Source organism: Anoplophora glabripennis, unplaced genomic scaffold, assembly GCF_000390285.2.
Source record: "Anoplophora glabripennis isolate ALB-LARVAE unplaced genomic scaffold, Agla_2.0 scaffold888, whole genome shotgun sequence".
Taxonomy (NCBI): Eukaryota; Metazoa; Arthropoda; class Insecta; order Coleoptera; family Cerambycidae; genus Anoplophora; species Anoplophora glabripennis.
In genome coordinates, this window is record NW_019416990.1 from 122,452 (window position 1) to 137,844 (window position 15,393).

The 15,393-nt window shown below is 31.1% G+C and overlaps 1 protein-coding gene across 1 annotated transcript; it reads right to left on the reverse strand.

The window, feature by feature from the left end:
• Positions 1-5,424: 5,424 nt before the first annotated feature.
• LOC108912891 lies at positions 5,425-8,795 on the reverse strand. Its single transcript, XM_018718308.1, has 2 exons — positions 8,687-8,795; positions 5,425-7,158 (listed from the first exon to the last, which is right to left on the reverse strand). Exons 1-2 carry the CDS (start codon positions 8,711-8,713, stop codon positions 6,853-6,855), a joined length of 333 nt encoding a protein of 110 aa, XP_018573824.1. The 5' UTR covers positions 8,714-8,795; the 3' UTR covers positions 5,425-6,852.
• Positions 8,796-15,393: the final 6,598 nt, after the last annotated feature.

The window sequence follows — 15,393 nt, forward strand, 5'->3', positions numbered from 1 at the left end:
GAAGATGAACGTGATGATGATGATAAAGAAATGTTGACCTGTTAAACTTTTTTACCTTTGCTATACTAATAAACTGATGTGTATAGAGGAACAAAAAATGTACAATATATAATATAATGATTATTTCTTATTTTTTTTTAGAAAAGTAAAAGTTACAATACAACAACGGTTCATAGATTTAAAATATAGATATCTAGAAGGTGTCCTAGAGCTGATAAAAAGCCTTCATTACTGGAAAACGAAAAAGCAAATAGAATGTAAGTATTTGAGTTAAAATTGTCATCGAAATTATTTTTGCTTTTTTTAATTTTCTTTTGAAAGTTCTCATTTTTCTCAACAATTTTTATTGAAAAGTTTTTCTATAGGTATTTCATCTCTTCATCTAATTATTTCTTTAATCGGTTTTAAGTATTTAAGAAGAAGCGTTAAATCACAAATTAAGTTTTTATTAGAAATGCAGAAAATAATATCTTAATAGACAGTTTTTTGGGTTGAGTTGGACGTTATTTGGGCCTCTAAGAAAGACAAAATGACAGCTGGTATTGATGACATCCCGAGTGTCCTAACCAAAGACTGCATATGAGTCCTAGCTAAATCGCTCTCACATATTATATTTAATCTGTCTTTTTCAAAAAATAAATTTCCAGGCATATGGAAGACAGCTCATGTATGCCCCATGCTCAAGAAAAGTGGTCCATCTATTATCCAGAACTATACGGCTACTTATATCATAGTTGAGTAATTTTCAAAACTCTTGTACAATCTTGTACAATCACATTTACCCAATATTTAAAATATGTGTATGCGTCCCCTGACCAACATGGCTTTATGGAAAAAAGATCTTGTATGACAAATTTAGCTTACTTAACTCAATATTTATGTGAATCTCTCGATAAACAAGAACAAGTTAATGTTACTGGGATTTCCAGAAGGCATTTGATCAGTTTGATCATTAGACCGACCAATAGAGCGAAAAAAGAGACTGTTTTTACACTTAAATATTACATCAAATTTCATGTACATATTTCCTTTTGAAAAATACTTAGAAAATGGAAACCCAAGTGATTTCCCCAGCAAAGTCGTGAACAATTTTTTCTAAACAATAAAAACTGCAAAAAATTAAATTTTTTTGGTTTTTTATAATATCACGAAAAATAATTATGGAATCGTTTTACTCTCAATAGGAATTTTGTAGAGAATAATAGAAAACCAATGAAATGTTTTTTTGTGCGACCCGAATTTTTACAGAGAAAATCCGGAAAAACCTCTAAAATAGACCTTTTTTCAAAAATTAATAACTGGAAGCTGGAAAAACAGTCTTGCGAAAGATAAGAGATTATAATATTATGTAGTTTAATCGTGCGCAAGATGGTTTCTGTCCGATGCATCGTTTTTGTACAACTTTCGATCGTTTCTTGCGACTTTCAAGGGCATTTTTAGCATATTTCCCATCATCACCCAGCGAAAATTCGAGATATACAAATTGGAGATTTTGTCGTCTACGTTCAGATGCCGTTTTCAGAATTTAAATCGGACCATTTTTAATAAATCGCCACGCTGTGCAGAAAATGACTCTAATTTGTTTATAATGCAATTGTGCAAAAACTATCCATCGGACAGAAACCATCTTAAGCACGATTAAACTACATATTATTATCTGTCATTTTTCGTAAGACTGTTTTTCCAGCTTCAAATTTGACGGAGTTATTAATTTTTGAGAAAAAGGTCTATTTTAGAGGTTTTTCCGGATTTTCTCTGTAAAAAATGAACCGATCGGGTCGCACACAGAACCATTCTATAGGTTTTTTTATTCTCTACAAAAGTCCTATTGAAAGTAAAATGATTTCATTGTTATTTTTCGAGATATGAAAACACAAGGAAATGTCATTTTTGCAGTTTTTATTGTTTAAAAAAAATTGTTCACGACTTTGCTGAGGAAATCACTTGGGTTTTCATTTACTAAGTATTTTTCAAAAGGTAATACAAAAAAATTGCTGTAATATTTAAGTATGCCAAAAAATCTCCATTGGTTGACCTACATTACGTTCTACTTTCTAAACTTGATCGCATGGGTTTTTCGCAATGTTTACTAAGTTTTTTGAGTTATTTTTATCTGGCAGAGAACAATTTATCGAGTATGATGGTTTTAAATCTTATGTTTATAACGCTAATACAGGAGTTCCGCAGGGGTCCAACTTGGGACCTCTGTTATTTTTGATTTTCATTCATGATTTGGCCAACTCAATTAAATGGCCCAAACTTTTTTTCGCCGATGACTTTAAATTTTACAGTAAAATAAATAATATTCATGCCTGTTATAATTTGCAATCAATAATTGATTTCATTTTACAGTGGTGTAAAAAATATCACATCCATATCAATGTTTCAAAATGTAATGTAGCATCCTATACTAGGAAAAAATCACATATTCAGTTATAATATCACAAGAGCATAGAAAATATTCGATTATACTTCCGTGTCACGAGACGTATTCTGCGAAACACCACGACAGCGTAGCTGGAGTGGTGTTTTAAGGATATACGTCGAGTGAGGAGGTTAGTATAATCGAATATTTTCGTTTGCTCGAGTGGTATTCGATACGATTATATAATTCAGAGCTTGAACCGAAGCGTTCCATTTTTTTTTTGACGTTTATTGACAAATGTTAAAACTATCGTTACCATGACATAGTTCACATTGTTGGAGGAGGCGAAACACCAAAACGGTTATACCACGTCGTCAAGAGTATAATCGCTTTTCAATACATAGTAACTACGTAAAATTTGTAATTGCTATTGGCTAAATTTCTAATGAATTATATAATCAGTATAATTATCACCTTGAATCTACAACTATAAATAGGTGTGATATTGTGAAGGATTTGGGCGTCTACTTCGACAGTGTGGCCTTAGCTTCAGACACCACATTAATAATATAGTGCTTTCTGCCTCAAAGGCATTTGGATTTATAATGAGAAATACCAAATCAATTAGAAATACTTATGTTCTAAAAATTATTTTTTATTCTCTCGTTAGAGTATTGTATTCTTGTTTGATATCCATTATATAACTATTACATTGATGTTAATAAATCAGTTCAATAACGTTTTTTAAAATACTTACCTTTTAAAGAGGATAGCTTGTACCCCCAAAGGGGAATTGATAACACTATTTTATTAAGTAGATTTAATATGTTTTCTTTAGAGATAAGACAAAGAATTATAGCAGTAACATTTTTATATAATATTATCCATGATAGAATTGATTGCAGTGAGTTACTGGCATATTTATATTTTTTAGTTCCAAGATTTCAAAGTAGGTGCGAACGTCTTCTACATGTAATGACTAGCAATTTTAATGCAATTTGTAGCGAATGTGATATTCATGCCGCCAGTCTTTATAAAATTAAAGATTGCCATTACTTCTCTGAATCTATAGATTTACTGCTGTTAATGTTTGTTTAAGCATTACGATATCTATTAATAATTTAAATCTGTTTTTGTATTTGTATTTTTTATGATTTTTTTTTATTTTCAATGTACATCTTTCGTTTTTCATGCGTTTCCTGTAATTGGGTGTATCTCTATAGGGGTGAGTCACTATTATCTGACAACTTACTGTTTATTATTGAAATTACAAAAAAGTTTTTAATACAAAAGTTCTAGCTTTTTTATGAATTTTTATAATATTGTATTCGAAAAAACAAATGAATAATGGAAATCACTGAATGAAAGTAAAAAACATTTTTTTAAATGGAACGCCCTATAGGTTAGTGCATACTTAGCTTGGTTAAATTTTTCTCTTTCAAAAAATATGTAATTTATGTTACTGTTTGATTCAGGACTTTTCGACATAGGTACATATTTTAAAACTAATTTTAAAAAAACAGGAGGGAAATTTATTTCTGACGGATCGCAGTGGCTATGGACGAGGCACGCGGAACAAACAAATTACTTTGACAGAAGTTTATTTATCATCATTAATTTATTTCCTCGTGCATTTTTTAAATTTTCCAATTGGGCCAAAATTGCACTTAATGACCCTCCTTATTTGCTAGATTTATTTAAAAAACATTAATATTCAATAGAAGTTAATATGCTTCTGATTTTCCGTGAATCTCTAAAAGATATATTATATAAACAAATGATTTATTGCAATATAAACAAGAACCTTGTTTTCTACGGCAAATCTGATAAAATCAGTAACAGACTTGATTGAATCAGTGTTCTTCTCTGTATATATCATTTTATATATTTTGAACGAGAGGACATATCCGAAAACTTTTTTAGTAAAAGTTGTGAATGAAAACTTTCATATGACTTAAGAAAATATGTGTGAAATTGGTAAATATATAAATAATAATCACAGCCCTTATGACGGTAAAATCTCCGTTTGAGATTTTCTATTTGACTTTTCCATTTTGCTGTAATGGCGGATAACCATCAGTTTTGGGTCACCCTGTATACAAATTGTGAGAATTTTAAATAAACTTAGAATTGAATTATCAAACAGGCAAAAGTAGAAATATCAACATTAATGCTTATTTTATCCTCCTAGCTACCTGATATTCTCTGTATGTGTTTAAGTTTTAACTGTAGAAGGGTAACTTTAGGATGGAACATCTAGGAGTCATATATAAGCACTGCACCTATTTGGAAATAGTAATACGGGTGATATATGGCTCATATCTCTTGCAAAGTGTCTAGTGTAATATGTTAACAATTAAGTCTTAATATCTCCAAGAGATATTATATTTGATGATTAAATTCTTGCTCTCTATTTACGGGAACTTCAAACTTCCCTTTTGTAGTAAAGAAACTTCATGGAGAATGCACACAGCGAGATTCAAATTTTATTATTAAACCTAAAACAAATGAATCTTTTTATAAATAACTACGTATTTTCTATATATTTTTTTAAAAAACTAATAAAATTAAGAGGAAGATCTAATTTGCATATATTGAGTTTACCAGTGTGACTTTATTGTTTACGCAATTAAAAAATTAGTTTTCTTCAAAGTCTATTTTTTTATTGTCTATTAGAGAGTTCCTCATTAGTTAAGCAAATGTTTCTGATAACAAATATTTAAGAATTCAATTTTTATCTCGATTTACAAGACATTTAAAGAAAAATTTAAAAAAGTAATTAGATAAAGGTTCGCGCCAAAGGTAATGTGTTTTTTTACGTACGAGTTAAATAAAAGTTTCAAAATTACAAACTTTGACTTATTTTTGTTCCCAGGAATTAACATTAGTTTCATAGAAACCATCTTTTGATTAGGGTCTTTACCCAAGGACTTATTAAATTAATCCTAATTTATTTTACTAAAACAAACTCCTGTTTGTATTAATAGTAAATTAAAAAAATATTAACTCATCTACTTTCGATAAAATGTAAAATATTCTTTAAATAATAAATATTGCAATTAAATAATCACAGGCAGTATAATTTATTCTTAATTACAATCAGTCTTTTGTACAATGAGGTAAGTGGAATGATATCTGTTGAATACCCCAGAATTCATAAAGAATATATGTGCTTTAAAAGGACTAAGCTAATTCAAATTAATTCTAAAAATTTTCCTGAAATTTTCTTCGTCAAATGAAGGTCTATGCTCTATTATACCAAATATTTAGGTATGCAAATAAAGTACCTAGCATAAAAGTCATGCTGTTTGTTTTGATTGAAATAAAAAATAACTGAAGAAACACCTACCTGGTATATTGAAATTAGTATACAGGGTGATTCGGTCATATCATCAATTTTAAGTGAGGGTAGGAAAAAATGAGCGATTAAACGATTTATAAAATGCGTACCGATTCACGCTGAAAAAAAATATTTTCAATTCTTTTTTGAACCCCTCTTTAGACCGCTTCTACAAAGGTTTATCGAGAGTGAATCTTGACCTACCGTATTCGGTCACTAACCTAACTTTTACTGTGTTTTTAATAGTGATTGACAAAACAGACCTTTTTAGAGACACGTGAATGAATAAGATCTTTTTTTTAAATATTAATAAATATTATTTATTTTTAAGGACAATAATTGTTTCCGAACGGTAGTTTATTTAATATTTCTAATATTGTTAACATTTTACTATGTTTTATATTTGATTATGAGTTTTTAGTACATATTGTGTTCAATTAATTATTTAGTTTGTAGTGCGTATACCCTATTTTGTGAGTTATTGCTTTTCAAAGAGTAGTATGGTACCTACCAATCTAAAATGACAGTACTGCTAAGAAAAAACACTCACTCATTCGTCCATAACACTTTGTGAAGTTGGGATACGCTGCACTTTGGTTTTGAAGACGACTGGGGAAATCAGCTGTTTCTCTTCAATGTTCGGACGCTCTGTGGTGTGCTGGCTCGTTCCCAGTCAGCAAATGTAATGCAAAGTAGGGCGCCAACTTAACAAAAGTTAAGGGGTAATTTTTTTTTAAACGTCGAGGAATTTTTTTTTCTCGATTTTCTGTCTTTATTAGACCTTTCGACTGCGTGATTAAAATTAATGACATTATAACTGAATCACCTCTATAATGCAAATCTTTAGAGAAAATCATCCTTTATTCTTATACATAATAGTTATATCACTTTAACCAAAGACCAATGCAAAATTCATCCACCTACCTATTTTTTCTGCACTAAAATGATTACGACGATTTAGGAAAACTGTGAATTAATTTCAATTGGCTTAATACCTTTAAAGCTCAGCAAAAATGTTCATTAGGCTATAAAAATTTTGGACTTAACTAGAATATTTAAATTAAAACATTTATCTCTAAATTTTAAAACAGTTATCCACATTCCAGAGTGGTAACATTGAAATTATTTTGAATTCTTACTTTCTCTATTAAACATTATCATAATCTCTATCGCTACTTTCAAATTCCTCGTCTGATATATCTTCACTAATTAATTTCTGATAATTAGTCATTCGTAAATTTTCATATACAGGCATTTCAACTTCCAAAGAGTCCATCTCATCCTCCACAAATTCTCTTCTTATTATTCCCATTTCGTAACGCCACCGTATGGCAAATAAAATTATCACTGCCGATAGTAGTACCCCCAGTGCATACAGATAGACTGCAAGCGCAGAAATGGTTAAGAACCTCGAGGAAAGGGTAGATACAAATCGGTGGAGTTGAAGAACTGCCTGAAAATGGAAAATGAAGAAAAAACACTATTTTACTGTGTAACCATGCGCATTCATAACCTTAGTAATGTTACATGTGTACATATATTTTAAACAGTGGCATAGTTTATGTCAGAACATGAATTTGAAATAAATATGCATGATATTCTAATAGGAAACTTATTGAGGACCGCTGACTTTAAGGTGGTATTTACGCGTAACGTAAATTGTTTGTTGATTGTTGAACGTTGTAGTTTAGCTTCAGAAGTTGTTGACTAAACATACTTTTTAATATCTAACTGTTTAACAATAATTAGTATAGTCATTGTTAATTTTTTTTAACGAACACCTCATTGAATATTTTTAGGAGACTTTTAACACATGCATTAATGTCAGAGTATTTTTGCAAATTTGCTAGACAAAACAGGAAAGGTACATTTTCTAATGTTTACATGTTCTCCACGATCTTTCAATGAGAAAAATTAAAGGAGGTTGCTCTAGTTTAGCGTAACACTTCGTCACTTCCTGGATGGATTTACTTGTACTATCATTGCCTTACTAAAAATGCTATTTTTTGTCTATAAAACACCAGCCGTAATAAATAATTATTTGTGATAGGAAAAACTAAATTCATAAAATCAACATTTTGAACAATCCTTCTGGCGTAATCATTTTTTTTTTTCTTTTCACTGTCTTAGAAATACCTAATAAATTAAAAATATTACTGAAATACCTTGATGAAATTAATTTTTCAAGAGTTTGAGGTTTTCTGTTTTTTGGTTTGAGATTACTACATATTTTTAATTCTTACATTTTTTAAATCAAAATCACTTATAGTAGGTAAATTAGAATTAACTGAGAAAAACTAAAAAACTAAGGTCTTATTCTAAATAATTGTCTTGACGCCTGACTTGGCAAACTGGCAATTCGTGCTTACACATAAATGATTACCTTTCACGTGGACGGTGGCTCTCAAAGTGTGCAGGGAAAGGAATAGATTTTAAAAATATCTCTGCAAGTATCTGTAATTTTGAAAAAAATGATTTTCGCTGGATTAATTTACATCTTGAGTTACCCACGGTTAAAATATATGTAGGTACATATTTAAAAGTTAAATATACTTAAACCTTATTTGCTGATAAATTTTTTTCATTCATCGTTTATATGATTTAGAAAAACTGAACGTCATAGAAACAATTTTTAAATTATTTCAAAACATATAAAAAGATAAAACATCATATTTTCTTCTTACAACAATTATTAGTTATTAGTAGGGCTGTTAGAACTGAGCCGCGGGATATAGGCGCCCGCATTATTTATTAAAAAGTATAAATTAAATTATCTGCATTACACCACCATAAACACCAAGGGGTAGCAGTCAACAGACAACAGTATACTAACGTGACATGAACCTGAAAAGCATTTTGAGGCAGCGGCTCACGCATGTCTCGGTTGATTCGCTTGGCACGCCATTGAATCGCGACTCTCTCTGACAGCTCTAATTATTGTGGTTACTCTATTAATTAATATAATAAATAAAATCACTTACGTTTATGAAAAATTTCTCATCTAGCATATTTACCTGTTGATTTCCAATAAGTAATTATAAAATAAGTATCTGCTTTATATTTTTTATTACACAGGTTTACTACTACATCTTCCAACACACCTTATAACTGTCACAAATAATTTTATTATTTGGCAAAATAAGTAATTCCATTTTTATCTTATCAGGGAAAGATACTAGGTCTAACAGTAAATATTTATATCATTTCATTATAATTTTGATTTCACATTCGTCATATGGAGAAAATGTAAAGTTAAGGTAAACAGTAATGCATTTACGAATACATTCCAAAAATAGGTGTATTCTAGTAGATAAAAATATGTAAAATTAACCGCGATAAGAATATTTGTATTATTATTTAGAAAAAAAGTCTCGATATGACATAGTAGCTTAACAAGAAAACAGTATATGCATTATATTTGTTAATTTTTATTATAACACAATTATAAATAAAATAAAGATTTGTTACGTTATTATTCACAATGTAAATATGGCTTTCCAAATTTTGGGAATACGTTTGTTTTGTACGTAAAATTCACCATTAAAAATGGTAAATGGTCATCAAGCGTTTTAGTTTTTAGTTAGACTCTGTACTTTCTTTGCAAAATGACCCCAGTTAGTTGATTGATACGGTAAGAGATTAGGCAACCAACAAAGCAACATTTCTCTCAACTTCATTAAAGCATATACTATTACACACGAGTCAGACATGTTCTTCTAGCAAACGTTTACTATGCTCATATGTGAGCGAAATTAAATATGCAGGGTGTTTTCTAAGTCCATTCCAGGAGATTGTTTCTTGGATTATTTTAGACAAAAAAATCACTGTTACATATTTTTGAAGATGTAGATTATTTAAATTTGGACTGATGACTTAACTAAATATTAGCAAACATTAATACATAAATCTATCAACCAGAGACGGAGATACTGGGAAATATTGTCACCAAGAACATTAGAATTTCGACATAATTTTGGAAATTGGATATATCCTTTAAATCCCCAACGATACGCATAAAAAAATTTTGTCTTTTAAAAACAAGCCATTATTGAGTTAATATTTTCTTATTTTTCTTTAATTTAAAGCACCTAATAACACTGTTGAATTAATCTAAAGCAGCAACTAAATTACCCATTTTACAATAAGACTTACTTTACTACAGACTTTTTTGCACATAATATGATTTTGCACATAATATAATATGATTTGCACATAATATAATATGATTTTGCACATATAATATAATGCATTTTGTACATATATAATATAATATGATTTTGCACATAATATGATTACCTTAGGTCGTGTCAAAACAGATAGTTTTTATAATAATTTTCAGTATTAAGAATTGTCTTGTATAAGAGCTTGAGCAATAATTTTTTAATGGGATTGTTATGTTACACGATTTCAGTAAAAAAGTCTTTCAGCAAGTACGTCATATTTCATGAAATATCAATAGACCTTCTTAGTAGTGACATAAGCCAAATAATAGGCAACTCCATAGTACACATTGTCATGAAGAATTTCTCAGTATTTTTACTAGATCGATATTGGACATAAGTGCCAAAATAATGTCTTCTTTGTCATGACCTTAAATATCGCGATATTCGGGCAACATTAGAAATATTTAAGTTTCAGACCCCAATTGACAAACTAAAAGAATTATAAAATTAAAATAGAACAATACTGACTTTTATAGTAATTAATAAATTAAAATTATATCAATGTTACTGAGCATGCACATTAAAAATAATTTCATGTAAGCGAAGTAGCCTCGCAACAGGATACCATTCAAGAAAAGTTTGGTTCCGGTCACAGACTTGTTCTGGCTAAGAGTACGTCTATAATAAACCTCTTGAAGAAAAAAAAACACTCGATAAACAGACTGACAGCAGAACGCCAAGAAAAAACAATAAAAAATACTTGGTAGAACTAGAAAATGCCAAGATTGAACAAAAGAAGAGAAATTACGCTAATGATAAGAGCGATGATATATCAACAAGATATCTCACCTGCGTATGAGGCTATACTTTCCGAGCATGCGCATTAGGCATAATACGGCTAATGTTAAATTTTTACTTTACTTCAATTTAAGAATTTTCTTTTATATCGTTTTTGGTAAGTTTTAAGCACTTTAGTGTATCTATTTTACGAAACACGTGTTGGCTGTTCTTAAATACTTCTAAATCCTTCTAAAAATAAGTTAATTTGAAATTCTTCATTTCTATAGTATCTATGCAAATAGTAAACAAGGGTCAGATTCGATCTGTACAATTCCAACTATGACAATAAGTTGCGGGTTGCCTAAATAAGTGACGTCACACTAAAAGAGTATTGAGATTACTAGCTAAGCAAAATTGTATTTCATATTTTGTTTTGAGTTGCTATCATGACTCTTCAGCTTTAAAACATCTTCTTTTGTATTTACATATATGGTAACTATGATTCGTGTTGTCCTGTGAATTGGTCGAAATTTTCATTATCAATATATTCCACATCACCAACGCCCATTTTATGAAACCTAATATTAGACAATATCTACTGTTAGTCATCTCAAGGAAACTATTTTTAATATCATCTACATCACTATAATCACTATCAAGTATTTTTAATTAGTTGTTCTCGTGTTTTCAAGCAACAGAGACTGACTTTTTGCACATGTATCTTAAATAACGACTATGTAAGTCCAATGTAATAATGAAAACAGCAATAGAATTTATTTTTGTATTGGTGAGTACTGAAATACGACAACAGATTAATTTTTTATTTATCTGCTTCATAAAAAATAATACTTAACTGACACTTTAGGCCATAGGGTTTATTTCGTTAATTTTTAAGTTGTTTTTCACTGATGACAACATAAATATGAGAAAGGAAAAGCTATGTGACAAATTATTATTGATATTGAATATATATATATGCTTATTGAATTCTTGCTCAGAAATAGTTAAGCTCATGTACTGAAGTCATTCGTCCAGTCCATTTTTAAAACTTTTCTATTCCTTCGTTAAAAATGTAATGATACTGCGAGATTTCAATTTCTCAAAACTATTTTTTTTTGTTGCAAAATACCTCTGAAACATAAAATAACAGTCATACAAAAAAAAAGTTGTCTGTACTTTTCATGCGACATATGTTATCCGTAGTATTTTTGCACCTGATCACGAATCCGGTGTCAGAATTGAGCTATCATATCACAGGAATTTCCTAACCTCAAAAAAACAGGTCAAAAATAGCAAAAATTCACGAAAAATGCTAAGTAAATTACAAGTATGTGAAGACATATATGGATTAGACAAAATAATGCTTAAGCAGGGAAATAAATACAAGTATAACTATACCTAACCCTCTCTTCGATAGCTCTATGGTTCGGTGTACATGTAACGAGCGTTCAAATAAAAACGTGGTCGAAGTTGCCTCTGACACATTGGACGTAGGGAGTAGCTTATAGCGACCAACTTAACCTCATTTCTCAACCAGCTGTATAGCAGCTGTCAGATTCAATAACGTTAATGACTATATAACTATTTTAAAGAATAATCGAGATAACAATAACAAACAATTAAAGGAGAACAAACGCAAATCTTTTTTTAACACTGTGTGGCAGGTACCGACTGATACTTCCACCATTTGTGATAAAACACGTACAGAAGTTCTTGGCTTATTTTCCATTATTTATTGGACATATTCTTTTAATTCTTCAGTCCGCTTTTTAGGTCGGCCGCTTCCTTCTTTTCTTGTTACACTGCCCGTTTCACGAAAAACATTAACACAACGCTAAACTGCACTTTGAAAAATTTTGTACTCAACAACGCCGGGAAATTGATTTTGAAATTCTATGAAACATTCCTCAATAGAATACTTCCATATTCCATCAATCTTGCGTCCATTTCTAAAGTAGGACTCTATGATAAACACTTTTTGTTCTTGAGAAAACACCATTTTAAACGCTTTTTAAAACGAAAATATTCAAATTGATAGCGGCGATATAGCGCTTTGACAGATGACGTTTAAGTTCATTTGCTATACGCTACGCCCTACGTCCAAATTTTCAGAACCAACTTGACCACGTTTTTATTTGAACGCTCGTTACAAGCTTATAAACTACAAAGTAAAATAGGCAACATATATATCTTCACACTAGATATAGGTTTTTTTATAATTTTGACAGTGTTATTTAAAGAAATATCTAGTCTCTACTTAGATTGTGGGAAAGCAATAGCAACAAAATAAACAATGGGTACTATTCAGTAATAGCAAAAATAAGTAAAAGGTTCTTAAGTACTACTTGAGTAAAAAATCAATCAACACAACTATGAAAGTCTAAGCAAACTTGGAAAATAAGGCAAGTATGCACTATTAATTAATTAATACGTTAACTAGTAAATCATACAATAGTAAGCAAAGCAGGATACTACATAGTGTGGAACCAATAATTTTGCCTAAATGACCTTTATATGCGGGTGAGTAGTAAACAATAATAAAATAAAGTAAGTAATAATTAACGACTACCAACTGACAGATAAGTACTACGGTAGAACAATTTAAAACAAAATTAAATGAGCTAATAAATAATTACTACAGTGGCAAACTAAATTGGTAAAATCGCAGAAAACAATGATTAAATGGGCCCACAGAAGCAGCTAAATCCACATATAATTTGTGATGTTATCGTACACGCTGCCGAATATTCAAAACGACGTTATCTTCGTCCAAGCGCTGACACGAATCGGCCACAAAAAGGTTTAGCAAAAAAAGGATCGCAAGAAAAGGTCCGATTGCCGGTAAACCGCAATTCCAAATCAATAAAACTTATTGTTTTAATATTTTTCGTATATTTGCGCGAATAAGCCTTTAATTAATTTAAAATTTAATATAATGTTAAGCAACAGCCCCGGTTGAAATATTCCAATTCTTTTTTTTTAATTAATCAGTTATTGATAATCTCTGAATGCAATTAATGAGAAGAAAACAAAAAAAACACAACAAAATAGTACTAACCTAATGTAAGAACGACTGAGTTGCTGAACATGAATAAAATTCGGCTCAGGAAAGTGACGAGACATACAGGGTGTTAAAAAAAGATTAAAATATTTAAGGAGGTAATAGTATGAACCAAAATAAGCAGAAAAGTCTCAATAAACATGGGTCCGCAAAGTAACGGTTGTGGAGATATGGAATGTTTTATGTTTTTTTAGCCCCTTTTTTAAAAAACGTTGTGTATTTTCTTATAATAGTTGGTTGATGTTTAGTGAAATAAACAGTACGTATTTGACAGTTGTTCTCAGTGCACAAGTTTTTTTTCGCTATGGCTGGTTACTCTAACGCAGAATTAACAGACATGCATTTCATGTATGATCGTACTAACGGGAACGCCACCGAAGCGCGACGTCTTTATGTTGACGCTTATCCAAATCGCCAGATTCCTTCACAACGCATGTTTGGAAGAATTCACCAAAGATTGTGTGATACCGGTTCCTTGAGCAAACAGTGCCATTTATCCGGAAGACCAAGGTCGGTATCCACTCCTAGAGGAGGAAAAAGAAATTCTAGCACTGGTAGAGCAGAATCAAGGTACGAGTGTGCGGAGAATATCAGCCGAGGAAGGAATTAGTGGTCCTCTTGTTTGGAGAATCCTTCACGAGCAACTGCTTTATCCATACCATGTGCAACGAGTACAGGCCTTAAATCCAATAAATGCTCATCAAGCACGTTTGGTTTTTTGCCGCTGGTTTCTACGTCATGATGCTGAAGACCCTCGTTTTCTTGCAAACATTCTTTTTACTGATGAGGCCGGGTTCACAAGAAATGGAGTGTTTAATTTTCACAATACCTACGCATATTTGGGCCGACGAAAATCCTCATGCTCTAATAGAATCTGGACATCAGGCACGTTTTTCATTAAACATTTGGATGGGTATTGTAGGTGACAGGTTTCTAGGTCCTGTTGTTTTACCAAACCGATTAACAGGCGCTGCTTACCTCAACTTTCTGCAGAACACACTGTATGAGTTTTTGGAAGACATTCCTTTGAATCAGAGGCAACAAATGTGGTTCCAACATGATGGTGATCCAGCTCATTTTTCCATGGCCGTTAGAGAGCATTTACACCAAACTTTTCCATATAGATCGGTAGGAAGGGCCGGACCTGTTTTATGGCCTCCAAGATCGCCCGATCTGAACCCTCTAGATTTCTTTGTTTGGGGATATTTGAAGACATTAGTGTATGGTACTCCTGTAAATAGCCTGGAAGAGCTGCAGCTACGGATTAATCAAAAGTGTCAAGAAATCCAAACCAAGGAGGGTGTTTTCGAAAGAGTTCGAATATCGTTGAGACGACGATGTCGTGCCTGCTTGGAAATGGACGGAGGGCACTTTGAACATCTTCTGTAACTTTGTTTTTTGTTTGTTAAAAGCTTCCTTTGTCTGTTTATTCCTAATAAAATAAAATGTTTAAAAAACGAATAGTGGTCCATATCTCCGCAACCGTTACTTTGCGGACCCATATTTAATAAGACTTCTCTGCTTATTTTGGTTCATACTATTACCTCCTGAAATATTTTACACTCTTTTTTAACACCCTGTATAATGGGACACACTCACTTTGGGAAACATCTATACAAGCTGAAGATGAAACCCCTCTGCATATCCTGGACGAGTGTCCAGGTTTTGTAGAATGACGCTTTTG